At 35.6% G+C, this 19589-nt stretch overlaps 1 protein-coding gene across 10 annotated transcripts in view; it reads right to left on the bottom strand.

The window, feature by feature from the left end:
- LOC102696169 (protocadherin Fat 3) overlaps nucleotides 1-19589 on the bottom strand; it is a 202811-nt gene that overhangs the window by 139362 nt on the left and 43860 nt on the right. For all 10 annotated transcript variants that reach the window (XM_069190096.1, XM_069190094.1, XM_015341579.2 and 7 more), the window contains one exon: nucleotides 12380-15688. In XM_069190096.1, coding sequence (XP_069046197.1) covers nucleotides 12380-15671 — 3292 coding nt within the window. In that variant the 5' untranslated portion in view covers nucleotides 15672-15688. The remainder of the gene's footprint in view (nucleotides 1-12379; nucleotides 15689-19589) is intronic.

The following is a 19589-nucleotide window of genomic DNA, read 5'->3' as shown; positions in this document are numbered from 1 at the left end:
GCTTATTAGTTTGATGTATAGCTTGAGTGCTTCTGATGAGTTTAAAAGAAACGCATATAAATTCTGAATGCAAACACCATAAACTTACATAAAATAAGTTACATAAAATGTTATCAACTGATCATGATGACAATTAATATTAATATTTCCATTTTGCTTCATAAAACAGTATTCTTTAGTGCAGCTTTTAGTGATCAGATCCAAAAAACTCTTCATGTAAAATGTCTTCTGGCAAGATACCTAAGCTGAAATGCTCTATGTGGCTAATGTACATCATCTCCACTGAGGAACAAACCACATTTAAAATGCTTCCTGGGTAATACCAATCCATTACATATTTTTAGTACCATATTAACTAGAAGCTGCAGGCAAGTTTTCAGTTACCAAGCCTTAACAGCACAAAAAGGTATGGTTTCAAACATGTAAATGTAAATCATATAAACAAATTGTTAACTAGAAAAGATCACTGTAAAGTATGTGTTTATATACAATAACTATTTCTTATTAGCTGCGACAATCAACTTACGTACACAGTATATTTTAGAAGGTAAGATGATCAAATAAAACAATAAAACATCTGCAAATATTTTGAAAAACAGACTATAACCACCAAACCTACTATACAATTATTTTCACAAACATTCCAAAATCCTGAAATTTATGAATATAAAACTCTACACAGAACACAGAGCACAAATTGCCTGTTTAGAAAAGATGAAATTTGATTGGTCTATGTTTTGCATACTTTTTCACGCAGTACATTCTCCTTAGCAACACTGATAGAACACCATGCAAAGTTAACCTGCAACAAGATTCAAATCAATTAGTAAACGATTTTTTAAGTTTCTGTAATTTATGGTTTTACACAAAATTCAATATGGCCACCTCATCATTTGACTTACTCTTTTTTTAATTAGAAGCAATGATGGACATTAAAGGACTATTCACACGAAGCTTCACATTCATCATACAATACATTGTATCATGAATGATATCTGTGTAGGTTTTATACTACAGTTTAGCCAACAACATCCATAGCCATGGAAGAGACAAATACACAGATATTAATTTAGGAAATCCTATCATTAACTATAAAATTAACTGTCAGAACAAAAAGTTAAGATTAAGAATTAGCAATGAACAATTGATGTTTAATCAGACCATTTTATTTTTTTCCCTTTTTTGCAATTTCACATGAATATACTGTAGGTTGCATATATATGACATCAGGTCTACTGTTAGTGGTAATACACACATACAGTATGTGGGTTTCTGGAAGATGAAACATGCTGTCATACATGGTCATTAAAACTAACAATCTACAGAAAAATACCATTTGGGTCAAACAATGAGTCTCATGACAAATTCAAAGTCCTACACATTTTGCATGAACTTATCAAAGGAACTAAGATTTTTATAACAGCCTCCATCATGACTACTGCTAGTGCAGGCATTCTTGCACAGGGCCAACAGAAGTCAACGGTTTCAAACATTTAAAAAGAAGGATTTTTCCTTGTGAAAACAGGGGGTCAATGTTTGTTTAGCACACAACTCATGAGCATGGAGATCAGCCAGAATGAACACAGCAGACTTCTAAGACGAAAATTCTTACATGTTGAGCAGTATCCTAGCAACTTTAACAAAGACTATGTATAATCGTTTCCAGTTACATTTAACTTGTACACCAAGCAGCCCTGCCCCCTTCCGTTTCAAATCTTCCACACACACAAGGAACATGAATTTCAGTGGGATCCACTCTACTTGACAGCTCAAATAAGATGACATCATTTCTAATTTAGAAGAAAAAAAAACACAAGTCTTATAAAAACTCCAGGGTACAGGTTGTAACTACACTGCCGTAGTGGTAAGACTGAATGTGAAAAGTTTAACCAAAGCAGCATATAAACTATTTACTTACTGTATTATTTGGGAAAAGCTTTTCATTAAAAAAGTAAAAAATACATTTAACTGTAGGTGTGGAGTACATAGAGATGTTTCATACTGTCTGCAAAGATTAATATAGATAGTCAGCAGGAAAATGTCCAGAGTATCCTGTTACAATCAGAAACACCTATCAGGCTAATCCTACAAGATGAAAAGAATAATCCACTGCACAGCAGCTGACGGAGGATGCCTTAAACTGCTTTAAATAATTAATAATGCACAGGGAACTGCCAGACAATCTTCAAAACAGATAGGAATGAAGCAAGAGGAAACAGTACCATGGTCTTTAATGCACTACTTATCTGTGAAGAAAGAAAAAAGTATATACTGTACTTCCAAAGAGAACAAAAAAAATCAGTTCATCACAGGTTTAGACTACCTCAGACACGAAAGAAAAGAAAACCTATTTGCATTTTTTCATAAAACGGAGATTAATGCCGGAGTACCATTGTTAACTCACAAATAATTTATTATGTGTTTGGGAACATCAATTTCAGTTCCTGTAGCACTGATACTACATACAATTTGCTTTTTTTTGTACTGTTACCACAATTACCGGTATTATGGTGCAGTTTAACAAATGCAATTGCTTACTGAAGTGATTACTGAAGCTATCATGAAAAAGAGTTTGTCTAAACAGAAGCTTCTCTAAATGGTGTTTCGGCTCAGAACAATTTGAAACCCTCCGATAAAGAGTACTGTAGCCAGAAAAAAGCCCCTTGACATGAATTTGCCTGAAGATACCAAAGTAGTAACTCGCAACAAATCAAAGCTAATGCCTTTTTTCACTGGTTTACTTAAGCACTTAATTAATCTCAAGAACAGACTAGTAAAACTGAAACATGTGAAAGAGTAAATTTAAAAGGAAAAGGCAACAGACAAGAACATGCGGCTAGTCTTGGTAATCCAGATACTAGTATCTACTGAGCCAGAGACTTCACCAAACCATTCTTGAAGGATCCCAATGGATCAGCTACAACATCCAAGCTTTGAATGTTGTTCATTCTGCCCACACCTCTTTGTTTGTATTAAAGCTCTTGAGTATTTGCAATACTCAAAGAACATGAGAGCTCTTACAAAAACAAGGAAAATGTGCAGAACTATAGGTCTTACAAGCAGTGTACAGTAACCGCTTTTACATTTTCAAGGAGGAATTCTGGCGCTCATTTTTGTTCTCATTTTGGTTTGACATTTGCAGGAAGAAACAATTGACATACAGATGAACTCATCTTACAGTGATAAATCCATTTAGGAAATGTGAAAAATGAGAAGAGAACAAAACTGATGTAGATATATTTGACCTTCCTTGATTCAATCAACATAAGCCTGTAATTGTAGAGTATATAAAAACATTAAACATTCCTTAGTATTTAACAAAAATGTTGTCAAGCAAATGAATACATACAAAATGAAGAGAGTAAGAAAAAAGGGTATTTTGTGATACACTCTGGAACCACCTCTGGAATACTAGTTTTATTGTTACCATTCTTGAGAAGTATTTAATACCTTTGCCAGCCTAGTACAACTAAAAAAATATGTCAAAACAGCTTTTTGTGTTTACAAAGCTATCATTTAAACATTGCAGTCACACTCAATAATGAAAGAAACTAATAGAAATTCAAGGCAGGACCCACTTTTCAACATAAATGTTTAACAACCCAAATGCTGTATATTCTTAGGCCTCCTAAGCACAACCAACACTCTTAAGACACAACCCAAAATGTTCCCAAAGCAAAGTTCATAAATAATTATACAGTGTGTAGCCACAAAGAAATTGGGGGATGTGGGCATTACTGCTGACTTACACAGGGCTCTGAGGCTTTGGCAAGAGCAGCATTGGTCTGGCAGTGAAAAACAAGGGAGTCAGCAGCTAGCTTTATAATCTATCATGAATAAAACACATCCACATGGAAAGAGGCTCTTACTTGCATTTACCATCCAGTGGCTTCAGCTGTTTCCTTCCTTTCATAATAATGTCAGCTTAACAGTGATTTCACTTTCTCTCTCATTTTTTTTTATGAATTGTTGCTGTTAACAACCACAGGGTTAATCCTGTACTCAACTTCACATTTCTCAATTTGTGCTTTTAGACTAATCTGGATCCTTTAAATGGCCAGAATTATTAACTAAAAGCGGAATATTCAACAAGACATGCATCCACACTGAGATGATTATTTTCAGCAGTATCAAGGGAATTCAGAGTTCACAGGGAAAAAAAAATATAAGCATTTCAAACAGTGAGATCAAAACAAGTTTTAATCTGAATAAGCCAATTAACACTTAGACTGCATTACAAAAGTGTGAGGTTTAGCACTTATATACAATATGTCAAGCATCATGGCAGTGTAGCCTAGCGCAAAGCAGAATGTGAAAGTTTCACATTGAAGTTTGGGATGAGCGTGATGAGCTCACGAAAGCAACCTCATTAAAGATGTTAGAAGAAAATATCACCCTATCTGTTATTTGAAGAAACTTTCTGACACCCCCCAAAAGTACAGACAATAGCTTCCCTCAAAATATCTTCGTTTTTCTTTACCTCAACACTAAGTAGAAAATGTCACAATTCTGCTTGTTTAGTATACACTAGGGCTCTACAGTTTGAATTTGACTTTTCAACCCCACCACACAACTTACAGTACTTCACAAAAGTTATCACCGCACTTTTGTGACTCCTAATATATATAAATCTATTAGTTTTATATATCTGTTATATAAAATCTGTTAGTTCTAATAACTAAAACCACATACAGTATTTGGTTCTGTAATGAAAAAGATGCATTAACGTTGGCATTTGTGAGAGTAAACTATCCATTTCTTGGGAAGCCGTGAAGAAATTAATAGTAGTACTTCAGGAACTCATGTACATGTACTGTATAAACTAACATAAAGAAAATTTAGAAGTTCAATTATGTGTGGCTAATTTGTAATATTGTAATTATTTTATTCCTCTCGTAAAATTTGCATGATAAATAATAAGGAGAAATCTAAAGATATGTTCCATTTCGTAAAGTTCATATAATTTCACATCAGTAAATGGTAAGGGTGATGAAATCTTAAGTCAATCTTTTAAGCCGTTTTTCAAAGAAACATTTGTTCTTCCTTAAAAAATCATACTGTAGAAGTCATGCAATTCTATTTCAAGAAATATCAGCACCTAATATTTTACAAGTGTCACGCTCCTCTCCTTTCTGTGATTTATGATAGCTCACTTATCATTTATTTTCTTAGGCGCTTTAGGTACAGTGCCAGGCAACCGCCAGATTACCAAGACTTTTATTTACTGTATCTGAGAACCTCTGCTGTGAATGGAACTGAACATTCAACTGTTTTATTCATTTGAAAACTTGTCAATGCACCTCAGAGTAACAGTTAATAAATACAGTATGTTAGTATTCAACTCACATTCTGATGTAATTACTTAAAAAGCAATCCTAATACAGACTAATGAATTCAAAAGAGTTTAATATATATATACTGTATGAGATACTCCAAGATACAAAGATATAGCACAAAAATATTTTGGTAGCATACCACAGCACTGGGGTATGCCATGGCTGTTTAATGGTTCTGTAGTTTCTCAACTATTTCTCAGCTCCAGATACCAAGAAAAATAAAAGTTTTTTTTTCTACTCAGTGTCAATGTAGTACCCATAGTGCTAACTAGCTGCACCAAAATACCATAGTTTCTGTAGATTGACTCCAAAACCATGAGTTTGATCAGAAATTGTCACACACTTCCATCACTGAACACAGCTGTAATACTATAGCCTAATATACAGTATAACTAGTGCTGCATATGTACAGTATATAGTTCAGCAGTTGTTTTCAGAAATTAATTAGGTTTATTCTGAGAAATTAAAAAAAATATTGAACCTAAATTTAATTCCACAACATATATTTCATGCTTCTTATCTCAGATGGTACATATGTTCAAATCACGCCTTATTTAAATGCTTAGATTTTTCCACATTAGGCATCTACAGTATCACCCTCTTCATAACAAGGTGAAGTGCTAAGAACTGCTTCACCCAAGGGGTGGCTTTAATTAGCCAAATAGAACTAGGCTGCATCATGCACACAAATCGTTAACACATGAGCACCAAGCCACAACCATTCAGAGTAAGAAGACACAGTAAAGCATGTGCACTTAAAAATCAGGACTTACTGTATAGACAACATGCAAAAAAAAGAATTGCACATTTACTATGAAAAACTTTCAGAACTTAATCCCATGTACTTTACATAATTAAGCCAAATAAGTGAAAACAGTCTTCTAAATCCATGTGCTGAAAGCACAGTGTGAGGTAATCATGATGTATTCATTTTCAATACATTCCAATCCGAATGCTTACTGCATCTCAAGAACAGTAAGCTGAATAAAAGCCATTGCAAGATGTAGTACAACACGCAACAAATATCCAGAATAATGCACTCCTGGTAGAGCTACCACTGGATCATTAAAAATAAAGGAACCTACATAATAGAAATTCACGCTTCAGGAAATAGCAACCATAGCTTAATATGAGCTGATATGAAATGTTCTCCGGTGAAATTAGGCCTGCCTATTCCACAGTGTGCTAGTGGCTCATCTTCAGCTGTGTTGTGAGGTGCCCAGAGTCAATCTTAATTGCCTCCTCACAAATAACTGATGAGGGACTAAGGCAGTTTGACCCTGCATATGCTCAAGTATAATTAGGCAAAGAGTAAAAATAGGAATGAATAACCTACAAAGATTATGGCCACTGCTGTTTTAAAACTTCTCATTTATCCATCAAATGATTTATGAATGCATTATATTATCTTACTGCAGATAAATCATTTTTAAAAAGATTGTATTACATTTTGTTATTTCCAAAATGTTGTATTTTAATGTTTCCTTTGCACTTGCTAGCACTTTAGACAACTGTAGAGATCCCTGAATCAGAAGAAGGTCTTTTTACACCTGATTTATTATGAATTAACTTCCATAATACCTGCTCTTCTCCTAAAGAATTATACTGTACATCTCCTCACAAAATGCTCAGCACATTGAAAAAAGTGGCTGTGAAGTCATAACCAAAAGCTTTCATTACTATTGTTCTTTTACAATGGTAAATACAAACTATGACAATTCAACCTAAAGTTAATGATGGCTATTACAGTACATCAGCTACATTGATATCTACGCCCATGTTAACAAGCTTCTTTCTATACAAACTTTTATTATATGATTATATAGTTTTATAGTTTAGATGTTATAGAAATCCACAGCATGAAGATGCTTCAAAGCCTGTGGTTTGTCTGCAAACAAAATTCAATCCAGCCTCCCTGGAAAAACAATCACTGCACGTATGAGACGCCAGCTGACACAATGCTCACTTAAGCATTATGAAGTAGTTAACTTCTCCTTTTTTGAGTCTTACATGTTGTATATTGCAAAAGATTAGTGGAGTAATGATGCATGGCAGAACACATAATGGCAGACGACAACATAAAGAATGACAAAATAATATTTCCTTGCGTTTGTAAAGTACTTTCCATCCCACAGGATTCCACTGCACTTCACACATAGGAAGGGACCCAGTTCATCCACCACTGAAGTGCAGCACTCATCTGGATGATGATCAGTACGCACATACACAACACAGCAGGCAGCAGAGGAGTGAGACGCTGCTTCCCCAATCAAATTTAAAAGGGAAATGTCTTAACAGAGTCCAGACTGTGCAAGGTCAGAATGGAATTAAGCCAAGGCACTTACACCTCCTACTCTTATGAACAGTCCCTTGGGATATTAAAAGGTTCAAAGGGAGAAATGCCACCTACTGGTGCACCAACCTCCATGGAGATCCTAAGTATAGTACTGTACCTCATGCTTAACTGTCCATTTTGAGTGAGAAACCAACACGAGCTCTATGTTCAACTGGGCTGCATATTACTGTAGAGGGAAAATGACATTTGCCAATACAGACCATGCACTAGCAACATTAATTTAATTCTTTAGGATTTATTCTTCAGTATTATTTCAATTCTTTAGTAAATTAAAGACTTAAGCAGTTCAGCAGGGCTAATCTGTCCTCCTGGGTTCAGAACCCTCAAAACATCCATATCATAGTATTCACTTACAGTACCTTATATTAATAAAGGCACCTCCTTCACATGGAATGTTGTTCTGTTGTGAATAGGGTGCTAAAATTTGCAGAGACGATAAGGAAATAATAAATAATGTGGAAAAAAAAATCCAAAATTGCTCTGAAAAACATACCTTAATCTTTAACAACTTCTTTATGCAACACTTCAATGAAATTTACACAGCTGCGCCACTAATTAGGAAAATCTCAAACTAAATAGGGATGTGGCTATGGAAATCAAAAAAGGATAAAAGGGAAGTACAGAGAAACAGAGCAGTTTATGATTGGATATATTCTACAATGAGTATCAAGGGGAATGCATATTAACACTTTTCAAGACAAAAGGCTATTCAGAGAGACTTTCTAAAATGTCCTACACACTACAGTTTATGAAAGTAATATACTCATTTTTACTATAGGTAAACACTGCCTTGTTGCCTGTTTTATGCACCAAGCTAAACATTCATCAGTCAAGTCTGTATACTGATACACTTAAACAAGTCTTTTGGTAATGCCTACCATTGTAAACATTTCCAAAGTATTTTTCTTTCGCTTCACAGATACATTGAACCCCAGAGTGCTGTAAGCGATTCTTCAATCCCCTAATCCTCTTCTGTTTTTCTAGTATAATTACTGTATGCTAACACTGAACTCATTTCTATGTTTAGTCTTACAATTGTAAAGTTCATTGAAGGTGTACATGCTAAGTCAAACAAGAGAATATTTCATCCCTCAGTGTTGGATTCTGTACAACTAAGATGCTTGGTTGAATAATCACATGACCAAGCTGTACTTCTCAGTGAATGAACAGTGCATTAATTAACACCAAAGGAATCAATTTTATTTTTATAAGAATCTTTTTTCTCTGTACCATTGTGTGTTCCACCTTTAATTTTTATACCAAAATCCAAACTACCAACATGTTTCCGTTTTAGAATGTATATATAAAAATATATGAACCACAGTCACAGTATGTGATTTTTTTTGTTCATTTTTAATATTGGTCAGGGGTTTTAGCAAGATCTGAGATATTCTTCCAAAAAGATCTGGCAATGTGCCACATAAATTATACCAGAGAAGAAATGTGAACATTTATCTTAAAAGCATTCAAGTTCACACTTTTGCTGCGTTATCTCAAATTGTTTCCCAAGGAAACCGACACTGTGATGGAGCATCACAATTTATGTACTTCCTGAGTTATTAGTAAAAGGAGGGGGGGGAGCACATTAACAAGCCATTCAATTCATTAGGTGTTTGAAAAGGGGCTTCAACTAAAATGCCGCTTTTATGTAACTTTAAAGGCAACAAAAAACTACAGTTAAAAGGATTCATTCCTCTGGACACGAGAGTAATTGTCACTAAAAGGGGGGTCAGTCATTCTACTCATCATACTGACCTCCCAGTTTCTCAAGAACAAAAGTAATGAAAAAAATCACCCCAGGAAAAGCATAAAGTACACAAAGTATACAAGCACAGAATACACAGAGCTCACTATGCCACCACAGTCTTCTATTAATAAAACCAATCTGTGCCAGCTTTGCCGAAACACTAATGAAAGAAACAAGTGATGTGCAGCATGTGACATCTGTCCTGAAAAATAATTTCAGGAAATTATTTTTGCTGTGCCTACTGTTTTCAACTAAGAGACCTACATCACACCTTGAAGATAGCTGATTTTGTCTTAATATGGTCTTTAATAATAAAGCCTTCCAATTGTATTAGTACATTCAGTCAGTGACAGTTAAATTAATATTCTTTACAGCAGCAATGAAACAAAATGCAAGCATGGTAAAAATGAGGCACTTAAGTGTAAAAAAAGAGATTGCGAAATGTGGCACCTACTGAAGCATATGACTGCTGTATAAGGGAGAGGCTGAGATATGGCTTCCATTTAATTCAGCCCAACTATCCATGCATTTTTGTCAGGTAAAATCAACAGCTCTGAGTTTCGTACGTCAAAGTTAGCCACGGCAGGAGCAGAGTTAAAGCTGTAACTGTGTCTAGAAATTTAGTGCATTCGTATGATTTATGGTGCATGCAATTGTGCAGCTAACTGATAAAGACGGATAAATTCAAAATATCTATTCCATTTGCTCTCGCTAATAGAGGGACAGCAATAGGGTTAAAAATGAATAAAACATGGCTAAAAAGGCCTGTGGAAACAGATGGATTACAGACGGGTGTCACCTTGTTGGTATCGTTTTTACAGTCTACTGGAATGGGAAATTCCACAATGGACAACACCGCCATTCCCCATTTTATACTGACGCACAACATGCTATTAGGTTGAGCCAAATAAAAAGGTTTGTCTGTTATATGAGATCGAAGCAGGACAGGTGTTTCAGCAAACATAAAGGAAGCTGTGGCCTCAAGAAGCAAATGATTGAATCCTTCATCCTGAGTCATTAACCTGTCAACAACCTGCATTAATTATCCCCCAAAATATTATTTAACGGTTATACGTCTTAGATTTCATGCTCAAATTCATTCTTGTTGGAATATAATAACTCCATGTGCTCATTTTTATTTAAGCTCAAAACTGTATAATTGACAACCACCAGTAAACTATTTAAAGAAGTGTCCCTGGTCAATCCACTGTTCTTTACATTCTGTTGTTTATTTTTTTATGTTTTATTGAGACTTGACAATATATACTGCACTAAATGTATCGCTTTCACAAGTGCTTAATACACTTCAGTTGCACAATGTGTTCTTTAGGAGACAGGTCAATACACAAGACTAATGTAATACAGAGAAACAAAGGGATCAACTACTAGACCTAATAGGTCTACATCATTAATAGAGGAAAATTCTTATATTGTAATATGATTTTCACAGGATACATTTTTTAGTGTCTGTTAAAAATATTATTCTCCACATGGCCATTCTAAGCATTACTGACAATCTTCCACCCACTAGTGCTTATATTTGTTTTGACACACAGGCACTGCAATTGGCACTAAACCATTTAAAACTGTAGTGCCTTTTTTGTTTTGTTTTTTTGGATAGAGCTCTTCTAGGCTTTCACATTTCAATAATGAAATCTGCCATCTTGCTTATAGTATTTTATAATGTAGCTAAAATTCAAAACAGTTTGGAGGAAAATTTGTCTTTTTATAGCGTCTGCTGTAATTCCCAATAAATATTTGACTGAACTAAGAAACCAATTTTTCTGACCCCTCAGTAAATGCCTGCTTTAATATACAGATCTAGCCTCCATGAATAAGCTACACTTTCAGCAATTCTTGGGAGCAGAATTACCCTGTAGTGCACACTTATTACCTACAGTACTACTGACATATGCTATTGCACTATGCAGTATTAAAATTAACATACATCTGTCTCCATCAGAAAGTCCATCAGAAAACTCATTAAAATATGAAAATGTTTGAATAGGTCTTGAAGATTTTTTGAGGAATGATATTATTGCAAGTAAAAGTTTTGTATTTGCCCCTTTCCACATGTATATTTAACTAGGCAGAAAAGAATAAGGACATAACCATTCTATCAAGGAAAATGCTTATTGTCCTTACTAAATGTAATGTTACATAGAAAGGTTTTCAATTCATTCCTTTGAATTATGTATTTTAACTGTTACTTCCATTTGTATCAGGTTATCATATTTTATAACAGAAAAAAAAATGTATGTAGTAATTTTTGTCTCATGGAAACATCCTGGCAAAATGAGCAGTAAAATATAGATCTATGCCGTTTTTGTCCCACAGCCAGGACTGAAATTTCTCAACTCAACAGACAACATTAGACAATCCAAGAATATTTTTCATTAGAAAACAACAAAAACTCTATCAAGTCTCCTGGCAAAATTTCTGTGGCATTTTAAAAAGAGGAAACAATGCTTCTAGAAGAAGCAAAGGCCAAATGTTTGGGTCAGGGAAAAGAGTGACATGACAACTGCACCGAATGTAAATACAAAGCTCTATGTGGTAATTCTATCTGGCACCCGAACTTTCCCTTACTATAACTAAGCTTATAAATTGGGAGTTTTAAACCACCTTATGAACAACTACCCCATATTTTGGCCTCAGTGCTACACTTAATAGACACAGTTCATTTGTCATATTTGTCCAGTGCACATTAATGTATACATTAAATTCAGTAACATTTTCTATTTGTGAGCTGGGAAAGGAAAGATATATAAAAGTATTATTAATTTTCATAACCTAGATACCAAAGTTCCAGTTATTTCCTAAATAGCTCACACAAATAATTCACAGTAACGTCAACAGCTAATTTTAAAAGAATGCGTGAAAGGGTAATTTAATATCTCCAAACGATTTCTTATTTTTGATTTTACTAGGAGGACATACCTGTTTCTTCATCAATAGAAAATCGTCCCAGGCCACTTCCATCTCGTATGGAATATTGGATTTCTCCATCCCGTCCCATATCATCATCTCTTGCAGTGACCTGGAGAACACTTGTGCCAATCCGAGAGTTTTCCTTAACTGAGCCTATCAGAGCAAAATCAGAAAAATATGGCGGGTACAGATTCTCGTTGACATCCACCACTTCAACGTCCACAAAAGACACAGAGAGAAGAGACACAGGGCGGCCTTTATCCTTGGCCCGTACTGTCAAGTTATAGAATTGCTGCTTCTCATAATCCAACTCCTTGGCAAGTCGAATCACTCCACTAGCTTTGTCGATCTCAAATTTTCCATTGTAGTCATTTGCCAGGGAATATCTGACCTGGCCACCTAATCCAAGATCAGGATCCTGTGTCTCAAGCCAGGCTATAACAGTGCCAACAGGCAAATCTTCAAGAACCTTTGCATTGTAATAGCTAGGAATAAAAGCTGGAGAGCAGTCATTGACATCATCCAGGGATATCATGAGTGTTGACACTGCAAACCTTTGACTCCCTCTCTCTGCTTTATCACGGGCCTCTATTTTTAAATTAAAAACTGATAGAAATTCTCTGTCAAGCTGGCCAGCAACGTAAACAATTCCATTTGTGCTGTTAATCCCAAACTGAGTTGTGCTTGTCAACATTGTATAATAAATAGCCCCATTAGGCCCTAAGTCTTTATCTGTTGCTTCTACCTGAATCACCTCAGTGCCAATTACAGTGTTTTCAGGAATAACGGCATTATAGCTCTCCTGTAAAAACTGTGGGGTGTTGTCATTAGCATCTTCCACATTGACAGTCAAGAGCCGCCACGTTGATTTCTGTGGCAAGCCTAAATCATAAATGGTGATATTGAGGAGATACCTATCTGTTTTTTCGCGGTCCATAGGCATCAAGATGGTTATTAATCCAGTTTCCATGTCAATGTTGAAACAACTGTCTTTGTTGCCATCGGAGATTGTATACAAAACCTGGCCATTGAAGCCAGTGTCTCCGTCATAAGCCTTGACCCTAAAGACACTAGCTCCAATTTCAAGGTCCTCTCGCACAGATATCTCTGAAGGAAAAGATTTATCAAATTGTGGAGTCTGCCTGTTGACTGAAAAGAGATCTAGAAATTCATCTTCTGCCTTGGTTTTGCTGTTCGCTTTAGCCTTTTTGAGTAACTTTTCAGCTAACTTCTGAGCAACTCTGGTTTCTTTGCAGGTAAAGCTCTTAGAAGGCATTTTTCCGTGTACAATGGAGATGTTGACAAACATTGGGTCCGAAAAGTTTTCCCCATCTGTTGCTGTTATTTTTAAATTGAAGACCCCGTTTTTTGGATTGGCGGTCATTAGAGATTTCTTTAAGACCAGCACACCAGAATCAGGATTTAGATCAAAAAATCCTCGTTCATTGCCTGAGAGGATCTTATACTTTACTAACTCTATTTCGTCAATGTCTATGGCTGACATAGTAGTGATCACCTCCCCAATTGGGAAATCATAAGAAATTATACCCTGACAGGCTATTTTCTCAAACAGGGGATGGTTGTCATTGACATTTTCTAGGTGAACAGTGACATTGACCTCACTTTCACGGCGGTAAGGTGAACCCCAATCAGAGGCCCTGACAACAAACACAAAGCTCTCAGATAAGGATTCAAAGTCAAGCTCTTTGTTTGTGCTTACAACACCAGTGAACTGGTTGATTGTAAAAGGCAAGGTTTGGAGACTGGCAATGCTGTAAGTTATATACCCATTTTCTCCTCTATCGTTATCCAAAGCAGAAACAGTTAAAATGTGGGTTCCAATTGGAATGCTTTCATTTACAAACACCTCATAAGAGGGCTGTAGAAACAGAGGTGTGTGGTCATTAGAATCCTCAATAGTAACCCTCACACTTATTCTTAATTCACTGTCTAACTCAACCACCTCAAGCTCAAACAACTCTTGATTTAGGTTACTAACAGGACGGGCTGTTGTTATTAATCCAGTTAAGGAATTGATCTTGAAATACTTAGAATCTTCACCAGGGCTCAGAATGTATTCCACATCTTCAGGTTCAGGGGAAAGTTTAACAACTGCAACAGTAATCCCAGGAGGTGAAATCTCACTGAGCTTTACTTCATAAACTGCCTTTTCAAACTTGATTTCAACAGGCTTTGGTCTATTGACATACAAGTGGACGACCTTAACAGCAGAAAACTTCTGGGGAAAGCCTTTGTCCTTTGCCTGCAGTGTTAAATTATAGCCGTAAGGGAAATGATCCCAGTCTACTGGTTCTGAAGCTTTTATTCTGTATTCATTGACTCCTGCTCCTCTCACCAAACGAAACTGGTCCAGAGGATCCCCAGCTACAATGGAAACTGATTCTATTTCTCCATTTGCTCCATCATCCAAGTCTTCAACAGAAACTACAGCATACGTGGGGTCTTTGTCCAGTAGAGAAGGGATATGTGTGACAACACTTAAAGTTGGTGCGTGTTCATTAACACGTTCAATATGAATGAAGAGCTTTGCTGTGCTGCTCACTCCATTGTTTCCATATAATTTCATTCCCCGGTCAACTGCCAAGATTTCCAGGTCATATCTGTTTTTCTCATCAATATTTAACTTGCCACTCAAAGAGACCACCCCACTTGTGGGATGAACTGCAAAAAGGTCAACCTTCTCTTTGAAGAAATAATAAAACTCTCCATTGGAGCCAATGTCTGCATCTGTGGCTGTCACTTGTGCTACGCTAGTTCTTAGTGGGGTGCTCTCAGGTATAGTGACAGAATAAGTTGTAGGTGAAAACAAAGGGCGAAGGTCATTCATGTCTAAAACCTGTATGTTTACCTTTGTCCATGTTTCCAAGTCCTCCCCTCGGACAGAGGCTTTCACTGTCAGCATGTAACTATCCTGTATTTCACGGTTTAAAATGGCAGAATTCCCACCTTTAGTCCTAATCCGTAAGAAGCAGAAATCTCCAAGAACAAACTCCTCTGCTTTGAAAAACCCTTCTTCATCTCCAGAAATAATCCTGTATTTTATATCCCATGAGCGATGCACTAAAGTAATCCCCATTTTAACTTTACTGTTGGCATAGGTTCTAGCAGCTGAGTTCTCATAAACTGTAGCATTGTAAAGTGAACGTGTGAAGACGAAGTGAGGTACATTTTCTGGATCCTGCAGGCTTTGGCAACAGCAGGAGAAAAGCTGGAGGGATAGGAGGGCGAGGCAGAGAAGAAAGGTCTGTGTGCCTGCCCAGTGGCCCATATTTACAGCCATCCCATCATTCTTCCATCCTGAAACAAAGAAGAGGGAAAGTGATGTCACCAGGGAGGCCAGCCAACAAAGGCAGAGTTTCAAATTGTAAAGATATGCCACAGTTTAGAACTTGACATTTGAACCCAGGAACTGAAAGACTGCTAATTATTCATTTGATCAATAAGATGGATCAGGATCTCAAATTGCAAAGTTGCCAAGCAACATGGTCCAGTAAAATCACTGAAGACTGTTTGTAAACACTGTTTCTCATTTGAATTGTTCACAAAAACAAGTAGCTTTTTGTAAAAGAAAAAGTCTAAAACCAACTGCCAGTAATACAAGAGTCACAGACAGAAACACCCCAGTATTTTAGAGCAATTTATAGCTAGGACTCTTATTTACACAATGAAGATTTAAGGATCCCTTACTTCTTCATAAAACAGGATGAAACTTGTCCGTTGTGATTAGAATTTTCTGTCTGGTTTTATTTTATATGGTTAAGCACATTTTTTTCTTGATTTCCGATAAAGAGGACTTAAAAATAAGTTCCCACAAGTATGCACACTTCCAAGTTGAAGGAGGCCAAGATACAGTAAATGTCATGTTGTAGAGATAGTGGAAACCCTCAGTGGTCACATTCTGATGACAAAATATTTCCACTGGCTAGATCTATAATGGACTGGCAAAGTCACTAACATTTGTGCCGACTTCTAATAACATACTGGAGAAGAACTGCCTTCAATATGATGTTGCAACTCCCCTTTGCTCAACCCCCCCAAAAAACTTTTTATATTCTCAGCTAAAATAAAACTCTACAACAAACAATACTAGAAGCCAAGGACAAGCCTTTGGTTTGTTTGTTTTTTATTTTCCACATTTCAACTCACACCACAAGGACATCAAGAATTCATTACAGTATCTCATTATTAAAAAACAATCAAAATTTTAAAACATTTAATGTTTGTAAACAGAAATCAACTTTGTATAACTGACAACTGATAACTGATAACTGATTTGTCATATAAACCTTTTATATCCTAACAAGTTAAAAGCTAAACAAGTTAACTTAAATAATAGCGATTCTATTTATGTTCTCTAAGAATTAGCTGAGACAAGATTAAAATTAGTCAGCTAATGAGTGCATTTACAGATATCACATACTGATTTTCAGCTTCCTAAAAGTTATTTCAAAAAGTATTGGTATATGACCAGTAAAGCCTTTGTATTCTAAAAAGCATTATTATCAAAACTGATAATTAGAATGTACAGTAATAGTCATAGAACATAAAATGAGGTTGTTATGACTGATCCTGTTTAAAAGTCCATAATATATACTGTAATACCCTTTCTGCCTAAAACAAAAATAAACTAATACATGTGTGTTTACATTAGTGTGGATGTCTTTCTTTATATCCACACATTGTTTTGACACTCTTTTAAAGTTCTTTTAAACCCCACACATCTGTCTAGCTCAGGGAATTGGTCACAAGTATAAATATAAAATTTCTTGCCCCTCCATCTGCAAAACTATTAAGAAAATGTCAAATGTTTCCATTTAATTCAAATTCTTATGAACATTTTACTACAAAATAAATTACTAAAACAATTGGCAGTAGTATATTACCAAGAAAAACGCTAACTTAGTATGTATGGAAACTGTGGCCATTTCCAAAACAAGACAATGTTGTAAAAGCTATAAAAGCACATGATAGTGAATGATTTTTGTTCCATTCTTCATTCGTCACAACATGTAGCAAGGAGACTTGGAATGGTTTTAAGTCTTCAACTAAGAATATTATAAGGGAACCTACTGTAATTCAAGAATTCAAAATTCTTAAAGGCGCTTACATATCTAACCCTATGGATTTCTTCAAAATTAACAGTGAAACACTAGAAGATAAATAGAAGCTAATTGAGAAGAAGAACCAGAGAACAAGGGAACGTTTTATACAAAGGGATGTGTGAGTTTTGAACAAGCGACCCAGACAGGTTTTTGAAGTGAATTTCATTGTTCTTTTCAAGAGATAGAAAGATTAGATTCTTGAATCAATAGGATCTATAAAAGCAGCTACTATATTTGGGCCAAATGATATGTAAATGTTACATTCTTGCATTAAAGAAACCTTGCGTTCTTTTCATATTGTATGTCAGTCTTTGGATACTGAACCTCAGCCAATGTCTATGAGCATTAAAAGATTGTGTTTGAAAAGGACAGAAAGGTTCTAGACCTTTTTAAGACTAGGATAAGCAAAATATATTTACCGTAGTCATTTAACAATGTCATAGTTGTAAGGTTCTATGGTGACATGAACCTATAGAGATAGCCTCTGACACTGTGTTAATATTCTATACTCAGTATAAAGCTCCACCTCTAAGATAATATTCACTGTGCTTAGCTAGAGGCTACCATAATCAAACACCAGCTAATTCATAAAGACACCCATTCAACAAAAACGGAATCCCATGCCTCATGCTTACACTGTGGTCAGGTTACTGTGTTGAGGGCAGGGAGTGGGAAAGAAACTCTCACATAACCAAAGGTATTCTCTTAAATTAAAGCTTTTCAAATACTGATGATAATACTTACTGTATGAATTGGTCACTAAAGCCACCATTAATAACTTAATGTCTCTTCATAGTCAACCCCTGCTGTTCAACTTTTTTTAAATGTTTTGCAAGACAGAAGAATGTTTATACGAGACTGCTTAACAATTCGTAAAAAAGGATTTCCATTTTTCTTCCTGCTGAGGCAACTGCATATAGTAATTTCCAAAAATGGGCATAAAATGGACAGGGAACAACACTCTTGTATCTAAGCATAAGAATTACTTGAATGCTTAAGAGCTCTTTCAAAACCCAGCACACTTATGTTTTTTCTATTTGTATTGGTAAGGATTTGTATTGGGACACATAACCTTGAGCTATGATGAGTAGAAGGTGATGTTCGTTAATGCATTGCAAAATATTCCCTTGTATTTGAGAAAAAGGGAAAAAATACATCACTAATATTTAATTTCTAAGAGCAAAGTGTGTAGGTAAATATTTTTTTCTTAGTTCTACAGTTAAGATTGACATCTTTTAAGGCAATTTTTAAGGTTTTAAGGGCAAGAGAACATGCCTGTGGTTCTTGGTCCTAAAGAACAGAACTGATTGATTACTCCACTCTACTAAAATAAATTATTTGGGTGCTTCTCCAGACTATCATACAATACCTACAGAATAAGCTGGACTGCACTCTTTGAAGACACTTATTTTACATCCTTGCATTTAAAAACTCTCAAATGTCAGAATTCTATGAAGGGGTGTGAAAAAGAGAATTGGAAAATTGGAAAATATGGTAAAATTGCAAAAACGTTATGCAACTGGAAGTTTAAATGCTACGAAAAAAAACATTCAGTGAGGGGATCTGATTATTAGCGTCTATAAAAAGTGATTCTGTGGTCAGAGTCTTTAAAAGAAAAAGTAACAATAGTGTTTGGGTGTCAACTGTCCTCACCTGTTTCAGTCCACTCATACGAAGAACAATACACTAAAAAAATAATTGCTAGTAAAACAGTAGCTTGGCAAAATCTCCAGGGTACTTATTAAAATGGCTGTATGCTTCACAGCACATTTATTTCATTCTATGAGCTTTCAAGCTCAGCCTAGAATTTGTACTCCTGTTCTATGAATTTTGTTGCTGAGCTCTCATTTGCATGGCAAAGAGAATCACACTGCTCCCAAGTGCGACAATGGTTGTGTGCTGCTCAGTGCTTTATGTAGTGAAGAGCAATATTCATCTGCATATCATCATATACTATGAAGATTGCAAAAGCTGTGACTGTGCAGCAGGCATAGATTTAATGCATTTAGAATCTCTTCAGAATGCACTGCTGTCTGGCAATTATACAAGTTCAGAGCAGAAACATTATGGTCCTCCAGCAGAAAAAAGGAGTTAAG

Source organism: Lepisosteus oculatus, chromosome 5 (assembly GCF_040954835.1).
Source record: "Lepisosteus oculatus isolate fLepOcu1 chromosome 5, fLepOcu1.hap2, whole genome shotgun sequence".
In the NCBI taxonomy this organism is placed as follows: domain Eukaryota; kingdom Metazoa; phylum Chordata; class Actinopteri; order Semionotiformes; family Lepisosteidae; genus Lepisosteus; species Lepisosteus oculatus.
This window is presented reverse-complemented; position numbering and strand designations above follow the sequence as displayed.